The sequence below is a fragment of the Arvicanthis niloticus genome, chromosome 2, assembly GCF_011762505.2.
Source record: "Arvicanthis niloticus isolate mArvNil1 chromosome 2, mArvNil1.pat.X, whole genome shotgun sequence".
Taxonomy (NCBI): Eukaryota; Metazoa; Chordata; class Mammalia; order Rodentia; family Muridae; genus Arvicanthis; species Arvicanthis niloticus.
Genome location: NC_047659.1, coordinates 83,678,870 through 83,692,969, shown reverse-complemented (window position 1 = coordinate 83,692,969; position 14,100 = coordinate 83,678,870). Strand labels below are relative to the sequence as shown.

At 36.3% G+C, this 14,100-nt stretch overlaps 1 protein-coding gene across 4 annotated transcripts; it reads left to right on the top strand.

Moving 5' to 3' along the window:
• Positions 1 to 2,364: 2,364 nt before the first annotated feature.
• LOC117703860 (olfactory receptor 4F15) lies at positions 2,365 to 12,334 on the top strand. Of its 4 annotated transcripts, none has more exons than XM_076929439.1 (5): positions 2,365 to 2,415; positions 3,439 to 3,670; positions 4,192 to 5,077; positions 5,728 to 5,891; positions 8,207 to 12,334. In XM_076929439.1, the coding sequence occupies exon 5, from the start codon at positions 8,216 to 8,218 to the stop codon at positions 9,176 to 9,178; it is 963 nt and encodes a 320-aa protein (XP_076785554.1). In that variant the 5' UTR covers positions 2,365 to 2,415; positions 3,439 to 3,670; positions 4,192 to 5,077; positions 5,728 to 5,891; positions 8,207 to 8,215; the 3' UTR covers positions 9,179 to 12,334. The 4 variants fall into 4 exon arrangements, with proteins under 4 accessions (XP_076785554.1, XP_076785552.1, XP_076785555.1 ...); XM_076929437.1 differs by having other exon boundaries at positions 5,631 to 5,891; XM_076929440.1 differs by lacking the exon at positions 5,728 to 5,891.
• Positions 12,335 to 14,100: the final 1,766 nt, after the last annotated feature.

Genomic DNA, 14,100 nt, shown 5'->3' with positions numbered 1-14,100 from the left:
TTTTTGCTTGGGCACAAGTGTGTATGAGAAGCTATGTTCATATGTGTATGAGTATTTATGTCTGTGTATCTGTGTGAATGTGTTTGTATGAGTGAGTGTGTATGTGTGTGGATGCATGATTGTGTGTGTTCACCCATGTATCTCCCTGGGTGGGGTGGGTAGGCAGAAGCTGCTTTCAAAAGGATGTTGATGAGAAGTGGCCAGTGCCATCTTCATTCAGACCTAACAAGTCTCAAGTCCAATTAAGGGTTTGGGTGGACAATGTTCTTGAATGGATGGGTCAGAGTAGAGAGAAATCTGACTTTGTCATGCTCTGCGACTTGTAAGGCAGTGGCCAGGCACTATCTTGAGAGAGAACCTAATGTTAAGAACTGAGCTACCCTAAATTTGTGCATTGGAGTTGCAGGAAGTTTCCTGATGTTTGCATTATTATTTCCATGTTTATGGTGGCCCTAAAGGAAAAAAGGGACAAGAGATTGGAGGGGAGGGAAAGTTCTGGGCACCAGATCCGGTGGTGGTTGGGCCCCAAAGAGGAGTTAAGGAGGGAGTCAGGCTTGGGGGTCAAGGGGAATCTTGTGGCCTGTTTGACTGTCTATCAGAGTGCTTCTTTATACAGAACTCAGTGGCAGGGATAAATTTATATTGTTCCAAAACATAGGTCATTCCATTTTTGTGCCTGGACATGTGTTTTAACTTCCTTTTGGTGATAAATTTAGCTATCATTGATAAACAGTGACAAAACAGAGTTATCTTTTATGATAATTTTCCTTCATTAGTCCCACAACCCAACTTTTAAGAATCTAGAGGCATATTTTGCCAAAGGGGAGAAAAATCCCATTCTAAGGCTGAAAGTTCTTTCAGTTTCAAGGCATGAGACAGTAAAAGTCTTGAAGCTGGCGCAGGCAGATTGCCATGTCTCAAGCAGTGTAGTATTAATTCTTAGTGGTCACACTGCCAAGAAAAATCTTTGGGTCAAAGCTGCTGCAGTTATTATTCAATTTCTGCTGTAAGTCAATTTTTAAAAATCTTTGTAGAGTTTATTTTTATGTCTAATGTTGGTAATTGTTTTGTTCCTTGGTCATATAATACCGCAGTGGCCCTATTGGAGGTAACTTTTCTACGGAAGGGAGGTCTAAATACATCATTCTTTTATCAATTATCCACATCATTTTTGGTCCATCAATATAAGCTCCTATGCAGGGCAGAAATAACTTCAGAGTCAATTTAGCTTTGTTGCTGCATCTTTTCTGAGAGCACCATACCATATGCAACCTCCAATCTTATATGTCACACAATTGCCTAAGTGTATAGCAAGAAGAGGCTTTTAATCAGATCTGCTGCCAACTCCTCTAGTCTACTGAATCTTGTTTGCCTTTTAGTTTATTTTGTTCTGATTATCTTGTTCCTGAGTAAGTACAGGGGCAGATGTTCCAAGAGTATATTGGAATCAGAGCCTCATAAAAAGATCTCTGTTGTCTTTATTTGAGTCACAATGTCCAGGGTGAAGGAAGACCTTCAAGTAGGGCCAGATAAGGTTATCTCCCTAAAAATGGGAGAGGCAGTATGCTCAGGACTTCCTTGGAGGACCACAGAAGCAGTACTCCCAGGAGAAGGCATAAATGATTCATAAGAAATTTCTCATCAATCATCCCCAAGTTGTACAAATATTAAAAGCCCACCAAATCATACAGCACGTGGAGATCCAGATCAAAAGTAGAAGACAGCAACTGCATCACTCTACTCAGCCTTGCTGGGTCTTTGTCAAGCAGCTGTGCTGGTTTTATGCCTTTTGCTGTTCTCATTAGATATGGCTGTGGCAGGAAAGAGGTATGGATTTGATCAAGAAACATTATATGCATGTAAGTATTCTCAACTACAACAATAAAACAACTTGGAGGTAATCTGGGCAATCTGATGGGCAGTAAGTAACATATACCATACCAGAACATGTAAACACAATATTCTAGATTGGTACTTAGTAACATAGGGTAAGTGGATGTGTGTGTGTGTGTAATAATTAAAATCAGATGCAGAACATCATTTCGTACATTTATCTGTTCAAAATAATATTCTACATATCATTATAACACACAAATAGTGTATTTTTATTAATTAATTAATTTATTCACTACACATCTCCATCATAGCCCTCCCTAACCAACTGATGTGTTCTTCCATTTCATGTGCTTTCAGAGTTTCTTAGTTGCTTGTAGTTCTTTGTGTAGGGTTGAGGTCACATGGGCATTGTCCACTTTGGCACGTCAGTTAGTGCTGTGCTTGTTAAGCTCATGTTTGGAAAACCACGTTGCTGAGAGTTTATGGGTATATATTCTGACATTACCAGAGATACAGTTTCACAGAAGACACTCTTGCAGTCTTTCCACTCATTCTCCTACAATCTTCCTTGAGCCTTAGGTATGTGAATGTTTCATAGATATAGCCTCTGGGTCTGGGCTCCACAATTCTTTATTTTGATTGGGTGTGGTTTTCTATAGTGGTCTCCATCTGCTGTAAAGAGAAGTTCCTTGGTGACATTTATATATAAGATAAGCATTTATAGATTATTGTTGGGGATTTTTGCTAGTTTAATAAAGTATTGGCTGTAGATTCTCTTCCATGACTTCACTAGCTCTCAGTAGTTAGCTAGGTTTCCAATATCAGGAATTATTTCCCTCTTGTTGAGGAGGTCTTAAGTCCAATTATAGATCTTTTGATTAACACCAAGGTATGTGTGCCACTGCTGCACTCTTAGGGCTATCATGCATTGTTCGTGGTTGATGTGGTTTGTAGGCATCATTGTTTTTTAAAGTATTAGAATGAGTTTGTTCTGTATGGTCATATTAATATGTTTCCAAATAGCAGGTACAGCAAGAGACTCTGAAGGCATTTGAACAACTAAATCCATTTATTAAATGCAGAAAATTTGAGCTGGATACCCTTGATAGCAGAACAAAGTTGGTTTGGAAGACACAAGTTGAGTTAGACAAAGTCTGTACTTATAGACTTACTGCAATGTATTAAATTCATGATTTATAAAAGTCATTATAAGATAAGTTTAAAATATTCCGGTAGTGATTTTATTTGTATAGTTCACACATATATAGAGAAAATTCTGTTTTTAAGGTTGTTGATATCATTTCTATGAATTCCTTGGAAACTGAACATTAAAAGTTATGTTGAAATATTTGTATTTATCATGAGAGGGTTTGAATTGACAAATTGTAGAAGTTGATTTTTTCATGCAGATCCCAGTGTCATCTTGCCCTTCTGTGACCCATTACCCATTACAATATTCCTCTTGTTGCCTTACCACAATGGATATATTTTAGAAGACATTTTCACTAGTTAATTGACTTTAGTTTTTCAGGACAACATCATTACAGCTTGGTTTGGTCACTATCCTCCCCACAGTTAATGAGCTATGTTTTCCTTTTATAGAAACATTTGTACACCTCTCTGTGCTTGAAGTAATAGCCTGTGAGTAGTCACAATGGAGAGATGCCATGAATTTCACAGCAGGAAGACATTAATGATAAGTCAGATTCAGCAGCAATGAAGACCTGCTGAATGAAGCAATGAAGAACAGTTTGCGTTTTGCACACATTAATTATGGTTTGGTTTCTAGACTGGAAAAATGGGTGGTAGGAAGAATGGTGGTCAAAAAGAAAAAGTAAGTGTGGATTGTTTGTTGTGGTTATAGAGACAAGAAGTAATCCTCAGTGAAGTCAATTAGAGATTCAAGATTCCTCTGAGGTGCACTGTAGTCTGGTACTCATCCTGGCTCAGTTCAGGACTAGAGGAAGACATGAGTTAGTGACTGCATTCATGTCTTTAGGGAAATTATGACTGCAAATGAAGACAAATATTATATCTTTTTCCAAACACATTTATTGTAGATGTTTTTAAAGAGAAGAGGTAAGATATAAAGAGAAAATTCATTACTGATAAGTGCAGGTTTAAAAACAAAACAAAACAGTGTCATGTAAGCAATGTGGTAATATAGAAATTGAACATATATTTAAAAAAACCTAAGGTACAGATTTACCCCAAGCTAAAACCATTTAAGATCGGCTACAATTACATGGTGGAAGAAAGAGAAAAGGCTAAAATGTAAATATGTAATGTTTAATTATTAACTGATTAATCTTCTAGACCTTTTTATTTTTAAAATATTTATCATAATTTTTCTAGGTCAACTCAAAGAGAGGTTTGACAAACTGGGGTCATTGGGCAGCAGCAACAACAACAAAAAAAGGGCCAGAAATGGATCCTATGAGGAAAAGCCAAAGGGACAAAGAGGATGAACACTCACTGGGGCCTGAATTCACATAGTGTGTGAGCATTCACTGGAACGCGAATACCTGGCAGTGGTCAGGTGGATATGATGAAAAATATTGTATACATGTAGGAAATTTTTTATTCATAAAAATTATTTTAAAACCATAAAGGGACAGACAAGTGATTTTATTGGTTTTTTACTAACTTCATGAATATTGACTACTGAAAGACCTATGGGCAAGTTGAAAGACCATAGCAAAATTGAACATACTCTCACAGGCAAGTTCTTCCTGTCTACAGCAAGAGAACTGAGCATACATTGGCTCTGGTAAGAGGATGACAAATTTCCTTTTTGCAAAGAAGAACTTTGGTCTTACTATAGTAACAAAAATAATAAAAACAAAACAGGAAATAACCTAATTTCAAACCTTGTAAACTGAGGAAAACATGATATGACTCAGATAATAAAGCGAACAGTCTCAGAACATGTTTTAATTCCTTGGTTCAATAATTTCTTCACTTGATGTGAAAATCACTTTTTTTTCAAATGTTTCTGCATGTCCAGTTACTATTAGTCTACTGTAAAGTGTTATTCAACTCCATGTAAATGAAGACAGAACTAGTCACCTCAAAGCAGAGTATCCCTGACTGGCAGTAGTTCCAGAAAAGGACAGACTCCCTCCAGGAGGGTGTGAACGTGGTGAAATACTCACTGTCTCCTAGAAGTCTTTAAGTGATTAACTCACAGAAACAGCTGCCTGGTTCGCAAGAAATCTAAAAATCTGAAGGCAAAAACTAAGTAAGTTACTGAATGCACAAATGGTCACTGCTATTTTGTCTTCTTTGTTTTGGGGGATTCTGAAAATGGGGAAACGTGTATTCAGTTCTATTTCTCCCCTTTTCCTACCTAGCGGCCATTCCTGTAGTCTCTCTCCTACCCACATTTGCTTCTCTTATCCTCTCTCTTGCAGCCACAGATCCAAACTAATCCTCCTTGGATAATGACTCGGCTTTAAAGAAACTATATTTTTCAAACACAAATCCTTATTCTTGCATGAATAATATCTCAGGATAATATATACATTCCTAAATACATATAGACAACCTATTTAGACCATTCAATGTTACTTGTTTGTGTATGTTTTCAAGGCTGACTCTTTGTTGGCTTCATTGTAAGATTTTCATTATCCCATTAAGATGGTGTGGCGTACAGATAATGTCCTTCAAAGATGCCTATGTCCTAAATTCAGACCTGTGATCATTATCTTATGGTAAAGGCGGCCTTGTAGGTATAATTGGTTCAAGAATGTTGAGATTTAAAATTATCATTGATCTGTCCAATGTAATTCCAGTGACCATTATAAGAGAAAACAAGAGAGTCAGAATGAAAGAGGAAGTGATCAGATTAGAAGTAGATGTTGGAAATGTGCACTTTAAATATTCCAAAAGGGGCCCTGAACCAAGAAATGCAAGCAGCCTTTAGAAGCTGGAAATGACAAGGAAACAGATTCTATCACGGGAACTTTGGAAAAATAAATCTCTGGTGATACTTCAATTTTATCTCCTAATACCCACATCAGCTTTCCTGCTTTTAAAAATACAACTGTGCCAAGGTAGGTGACGATGAGGGGACAGGTGAGTGGAATAGGGTTGGGACAGTGGGCTGAGGGCAAGCTAGCTGTTTTAAGCCACAAAATTTGTGATAATTTCTTACAACAAAGATCAGAAACAAATTAAAAAATTATGGGGCTGAGGAAATAGTTCAATTGTAAAGCACTTGTTTTAAAAGTATGCACAAGGACCTGACACCCAGAAATGTATGTACATACATACATACATACATACATACATACATACATACATACATACAAAGGGAGCTGAAAACTGTTTATAGTGAACAGTTAGTGAGAGTCTGGACATTTTAGTCTTAGTGTAAAGTTTCATCTTGGTGATAATTGCTTCCTCTCAATTGCCTCTGTAGCCACCTGCAGATGCTATTCTTTATCTGTAAGGAACTTTATTGTCTTCCTTCTTCTCTGTGCTGGGTGCTGACCACTGTTCTTAGTTGCCTTTATGCTCTTTATAACTCAGTAGTCACCCTGTCCCCAAGTACACACACACACACACACACACACACACACACACACACACACACACACACAATTTGACTCTTTCTTCCCAATATTTTATTTGCCATTCATTTACCTAATCCAAGTGCATTTTAAAAAAAATACAGATTATATGTGATGTAATTCTTATCTCTGGGAGTCAAGTGGGTATGCAGATCCATACCAGAGAGCATTTTTATCTCATATCACCGGAAATATATTGTTGAAAATGTGTAATGATTATATAATGAAATGACTTCTTCCATCTTAAAACATATTAGCTAGCTTTTTCTCTTTTTGACTTTGTAAATGAATAATTGAGGCCCCATAATTAGTTTTATGAGAGAAGTTTCCCATACAAGTATTTCTCTGTGTGGTTTAACAAGTACAGGAATGCCCTTGGGTTCTTGTGATAGCACCTAAGTAACATATCATTTACATACTATTGGTTTGAAGCCAACTGACTTACAAAATACTCTCAACTCTAGTGCCAGCCCTCTGTCCAGGATTGTTTTTCTTCATTCAGCAGGCATGATGCCTTTGTCATCTGCCTTTGTGAATCCCTGTTGGTGACATGATGGTGGTAGAAATGACACATGTGAATGAAACAGGATCCCTATATCAAAGAAAGCTATATTTTATTTTATGTTTTATTTTGCAGTCCTAGGATTAAAAACTAGGCCTCATAAATGCTAAGAAAGGACTCTACTACTGAGCAACACCTCCAGCAAGAAGCTACATTTCAGTTCAAGAGATAGACAATTACACATTTATGAATAACAAAGTGAACTAAATACCAGCAGAGCTGTCATAGTTAGAGTTGCTATTGCTATTTAAAAACACCATGATCAAAAGCAAGTTGGGGAGGAGAAGTTTTATTTTGCTTATACTTCCATATCTTTATTCCTCATCAAAGGAAATCAGGACAGGAACTCAAACAAGTCAGGAACCCGGAGGCAGAAGCTGATGCAGGGGCCTTGGAACCTTACTGGCTTGCTCCTCATGATTTTTTCAGCCTGCTTTCTGATAGAACCCTGGACCACCTGCCCAGGGATGGCACCACACACAATGGACTGGGCCCTCCCACATCAGTCACTAATTAAGAAAAGGCCCTACAGGTTTGCCTACTCTCTGACCTTATGGAGGCACTTTTCTATTGATATTCCCTCCTCTCAGGTGACTCTATCTTGTGTCAAGTTGACATTAAAAACTAGCCAGGACAAAATTATTGAATGTGTGAAGATTCTATCTGAATGGGATTTTGCAAATAAGGGCATGTTTACCTGGAGTTTGAGAATTAGACTTTGTGTAATGCACAATACAATGAGAGAAATTTTGGAAGTTGAAGAAAGAAGAGAAATGGTTAAAGTTTAATTCAGTAATAAAAATAACAGTGTAGGAATTTTGAAAACTGTTAATTGTGTATGAGTATTGTTAAGTGCCTGATATGACTGGCTGAAGTCATAGTAATCCATAAAAAAATTGTGTTCAAAGTGATTTAAAAATGAATTTTTTTGTCATTGAGGTAGCATATCCTGGAGAAGAAGAAATAGAAAATATCCATTTAATACTAAGCAACAGCATAGAAGACACCAGTCTAGGGATAAAATTAATTTAGTAGTAGTAGCTAGCTTTAAAATCTATGATGCTGTGTGGAAATCAACTGGCTCATATAAGTGGAAGCTAGTATACATGTGATAAAGATTATTTTGTTATAGGTAATATTAATGTAATAATTACTTCCACAGTTGCAGGCTTTTTTTTTCTTAAACACAAACTTTTGCCTAAGTGAATTGTTCTCATTTTTATTCTTCCCACAGCAAATACAAATGGTGATTCTGACATTGGAAACAATGCATGGAGTGAATCGCTCTGTAGTATCAGAGTTTGTGTTTCTCGGGATCACTAATATATGGGAGGTTCAGCTTTTACTTTTTCTCTTCACCTTGCTGTTCTACTTGGCAAGTATGATTGGCAACCTTGTCATTGTGCTCACTGTAACCTTGGATCCTCATCTAAACTCCCCCCTCTATTTCCTCTTAGCTAATCTCTCAGTCATCGATATGATATTCTGCTCAATTACAGCTCCTAAGATGATTTGTGACATTTTCAAGAAACACAAAACTATCTCCTTCTGGGGATGTATAACTCAGATTTTCTTTAGTCATGCAGTTGGGGGCACTGAGATGGTACTGCTCATAGCCATGGCTTTTGACAGATATGTTGCCATATGTAAGCCTCTGCATTACCTGATCATCATGAGCCCACGAGTGTGTCTGTTCTTTTTAGTCACTTCCTGGGTCATTGGTCTCATTCATTCAGTGGTACAATTAGTGTTTGTTATAGACTTGCCTTTCTGTGGTTCTAATACATTGGACAGTTTTTACTGTGACCTGCCTCGACTCCTCAGACTTGCCTGCACAAACACTCAAAAGTTTGAGCTCATGGTCACTGTCAACAGTGGGCTCATTTCTGTGGGCTCCTTTTTTCTACTGGTCATTTCCTATATTTTTATTCTATTCACTGTTTGGAAACATTCTTCTGGTGGATTATCTAAGGCCCTTTCCACTCTTTCAGCCCACATTACTGTAGTCATCTTGTTCTTTGGGCCACTGATGTTTTTCTATACGTGGCCTTCACCAACATCACACCTTGATAAATATCTTGCTATCTTTGATGCATTTATCACTCCCTTTCTGAATCCGGTCATCTATACATTCAGGAACAAAGACATGAAAGTGGCAATGGGGAGATTGTGGGGTTATCTTAAGCACTACAGGAAAATGTCATAAGTGCTTTGACTCTGATGATGGAACTATAAATACTCCATTATGGACATTTCACAGACGGCCCCATGAAATATCAGAGACAGTCCCAAGATTTATGCAATGCTACATGCCCCCAAATCTGCTAAATATTAATCAGCTGCATTATTACAAATGGTGTTAATGATTGACACTCATTATAGTATGAATAATAATTTAGTGTCCTTTATGGTTTACCATCCTTAAAGTCCATGATCTAGAGAAATTTCCAACTACAAATCAAAGAATAATATTTTTATCAGTTTTCAGTAGTAGATAGAATAAGAGATTATATAGCCATATGATTTATAATCTGCTTACTATCTCCCTTGATCTTAAGATATTTTTAAAAAATTCCATTTGCTTTCCATTGATCCAGTCTCTGTGTGTCTCACCTCTTTATCATATGTCTCTCTGGTTTGCAGTCTAGAAAATTGTTGGACCTCTGTGTTGAATAATAGAATTGAAAGCTAGTGTGATTGAACAACACCATTTGTTCCAATCTCCTTAAATTATAAATGTTAGGAATAAAGAATACATTTTAAAACAGTGATGGAACTTTCCCAGAGGCTGGGTGGAAAAAGTTATAGTCAACAGCTCAAGTCAGGCTCAAGGAACCTTGATTCTGAACACTACGTCAGTGCCCTTTCATTTTCAGATTGGCTGTGTATTTGAATTTTTTCTCATATTTCACTCGTGTTTTCCTGAAGTCCTAAAGCTGTGTATCTCCCTTGTATCCCTACTCCCTGTAAAGAGTCATTTTCATGTTGCATGATGTGGCCATTTCTAATTCCTTTCCTAACATCTCCCACTACCATCCTTTCTCTGGAAAGGTGAATTTTAAACCATTGCTTTAATTAAGGGAAAGAGGAAAGCTCCATATTAAACAGTATTCTCTTGTCTAGAATGGCATTCTCAGGGACTTTAGATCAGAATCTACTACAAGTTTGAAGTCCTTTGTATGTTTATTTAGATGCTTTTTTGCCCCTTTAATCACCAACACACAGTCACCTTGATGTTTTCATGATATAAGGAAGAGCTCTATCTGGTTTTCCTCAGATGAATAGCAATTTGTTCTGTTTCTTTCCTTTGAATTGAAACAAAACACTTTGTATGCTAAATTACTTTGTATATTGGGATCAATTTCTGAAATTTGTTTCATTCACTATCTAATTTCTGTATTGGGTTGTCTATATAATATTTTTTTCATATTTACTTTATGTGTGCATATGTGTGTACACATGCTGTATTTGTACAGATGCCCACGGAGGCAAGATGCGCACAGACTGTTGTGAACTGACTGACGTGGATACTGGGAACCAAACTTAGGCCATTCGGAAGAACAGCAAGTACTCTTAACCTCTGAGCCATATCTCCAGTCTCAATATATACCATACTCTTTTGATGACTGTCAGTTAATGGTCAGTTTTAGCATCTCATCTAAAAAGCCAGCTTCCTATGTATATTTTCTTTAATTACTGCAATGTGTTTTTTTGTTCATATTAATTTTACAAGTCATATAGATTGATTCTCCCTTCCTCAGGGAAATGTGATTGGTCTGGTGTTTATTCTGTATAAGTCATATAAATCATTATGGCTCTTTCTCAAAAAGGTAAATAGAAAAATTGATGTCATTCAAGAATGTATGAAAATTCCTTTTTGTTTAAAATGTGTATGGATAATTATCTAACATGGCTATAAAGATCTGAAAGAAGTTTATTAAGTGATACTTCCTTCATGGGGTGATGAAGTTACTATAACTTCTTATCACTTGTGCCCATGGAGATGTGGAAGGCAGAGACAGGGACATAACCTGGAAGCTCACAGGTCATCAAGCATGAGGTATGCAGAAATAAAAGACATGTTGAAGGGAAGGTGAGAACCAAATTCCAAAAATTGTCTCTGACTGACACATGGGCTGCGGTTCACCAGCCCCCCTACACACTCATACTAGCAAATATTTTTTAATGCAAAAACAGAACAAGGAACTTTAGTTAGTCTATAATAAAGATACTTGCACACTTATGATTTTGTGTTACTGGTCACAATAAGTAAGCTATAAGTATAATCTAATTCCCTACCAATAGGTGAATGGATAATGAAAACACTATATATATGTGTGTCTGTCTCTATCTCTGTCTCTATCTCTAGCTCTATATCTATATGTAATGCATTATTCAGCCATAAAAAGGAATGTCATCCTATCATTTGCAGCAAACTGAGTGGAGCTTCAGGACATGTTACATCAATAGGCTAGACAAAAAACAAACAAACCCCCAAAAAACAAACAAACAAAAAAAAAACAAAAGCAAAAACCAAAAAACAGGTTCCACATTTGCTGTATGTACAAAGTTATACTTTGAGCTGAAAGTAGAAGTCTGACTACTAGATATGGCATGGAAGAAGAGATTGATATTCTAGGGCAAATCAGACATTTTGTCACTATGCTTAAAACATATTAATTCTTATTTTTGTGAGACAGAATCTTGAGCTCACTGTGTAATTGAGAATCATCCTCTTGCCTTACCCTCCCAGGTATTGGGATTATAACTGTGTACTGCCATCCCCAGCAATACCAAACATAGTGATGAACAATGAGCTCAACTTCTAGGAGAAGTATATGTTCTCACTGATGAAAGTATAATAATTTGCAGCTGACACCAGGAAGAATTGTCACCTGAAAGAAAATGTCAAGAAGGGGACATTATTTAGAGCTTTTGGCATCTTCTTAGTTAATATTGAAAAGGAACTCCTGACACAAAAAGATTAAAAGCTCAAAATCATCTGTTTTACCAAATTTTGTTTTAGTTCTGAATTAAGGTTTCCAGTGTGTGTGAAGAAAACGATTTCATTAGTGTAGCTTGAGCAAGCAAGGTATTTAAAAACTGGGTTTCCCACTCCATTAGAAGAGATTTATATGTAAGGATTTAATCATAAGACACAAGTTCACTTGAAAGCATAGCCTAACAATATTTTTGCAGAATATGAAACTGGTTAAACTTAACTGTTATTTTGGCAATAAAAACTTTAAATTATTATTTGCTCTTTGGCAAAATCTGTTTTCAGAATTGTAAGAGAATCTACTCATAAAATTGTAGTTGATTCATATTTTCCAAGTGTTAATAAATCCCTTAACACATTGAGCACTGGTCTGGAGGAATCTTTGTTGGTGGGGGTCTATGTGTGTACTGAAAGGGTTTTAGAAGCATCTATGTACTATGCACCAAATGCCATCTATCAGACCTTCTTCTATGACAACCAAAGTTATATGAAATTGAACCAAAGTTTCCTGGTGGTAGTTTCTGCCAGGAGGAAAACACCATTGTATAGTCAGAACTACTTCAGAAACTGGATATACTTTACTAATACCATAAGAGAGAAAAAAAGCCATAGCTTGAGGTCTTGCTAGAGTCACAAAATGTATTTATATGATAGACATATTTATAATCTTATTCTTCCCCGTGCTGACATAAATGTATACCTCTTTGCTACTAGTTTTGATAAAATACTATTGAGATATGATCAATTTTCAAATTCTCTTTAGTATAATTATTTAATTTATAACCAGAAAAGTATATTAAAAAGTAAGATACACAAAGCATGGTGGCACACATATGAAATCTTCAAATTTGGGAGACTGAAGCATGAGAATTGCTGTGAGTTTGAGATCTAGGCTATTGGAATAAAAGGAGAGTCCAGGCATGATGGAATTCATCCTTATTTCCAGCACTTGCGAGGCAGAGGCAGGCAGACCTCGTTTTTTCCCCCAGGAACTGCGATTGCTTTCAGTTAGTAAGCATTGTGCAAAAATACCACACAGCATATAGTAATAATGAGAACTATCTAATGCTGAATTAGTGTCTCCTCATTGATTTCATAATCTTTAAAGCCAGGGTTCAATTGAAAGAACTGACAGACAAATCAAATCAAATCAAATCAAAGCAAAGCAAAGCAAAACAAGACAAATGTCCCATCAAAGAAAGGTACTTCATCATTCATCTTTTTCTCAAAAGTAAGAACAGTAGAGGTAGATAATCATCTTGATAACACACACACATACACACACACACACACACAATTGCCCCCCCAAGTTTGTGCATACACACATAAATAAGAAATAAAAATAAACCATATAAGGATCACCTAACCATTTTACTTACAGAAAATAGACTCAGTTTTCCCATGTCTAGATTTCTGTGGCCATTTGTTTATATAACCTTGGCTTTAGTTGAGGTATAGAAAGCAGTCTAAGAATTTAAGGAGTGGCAAATCAGAAAATACAGAATCATGCTTCCTAAATTCAGCATGAAAAAATTTGCTGCAGACTGAGATACATTAAAATAAAGTCATTTTGGTTTGCCTGCTGTACACTTCCAGCTATATTCTGGAGTGTTTTACTGATGTGTCTTGGGTTGCTGAGATTTACAGTTACATCATTAATAAAAGAAGATTTTTAATTTGATTTTTTCTGGTTTTATATAGTATTTATTACATGACAGTCCTATGAACATGGAATTATTACTATACTTTTCTTCCTTTTCTTGGTTACTACCTTGTTCCTTGAGATATACTTTTAAAAAAATACATAAACTATTTTCCTCACAACACTATTTTCTCCTTTTTGGTCCTCAGCACCAAGTACACTTAGATAATTGGATTATTTTCCCCACTCTCTGCTCATATGTTCCACTGAAAATAAGTCAGTAGATAGTTTTCCTCTTTCTGGAAATACTACTGGCATTATTGATAGTGTCAGTTGAACGTATTCTCCCAATTCTCTTTTCATGTTTTCCATCTCATCATCTTGATCCTCTGTGCTTAATCAAACCTTCAATTCTGAGTTGAGTATTTCCTCAAATCTAGCGTCTAAATTTTTTTCAGCTCTAGGTGATTACCTCTGTGAGTTAAAA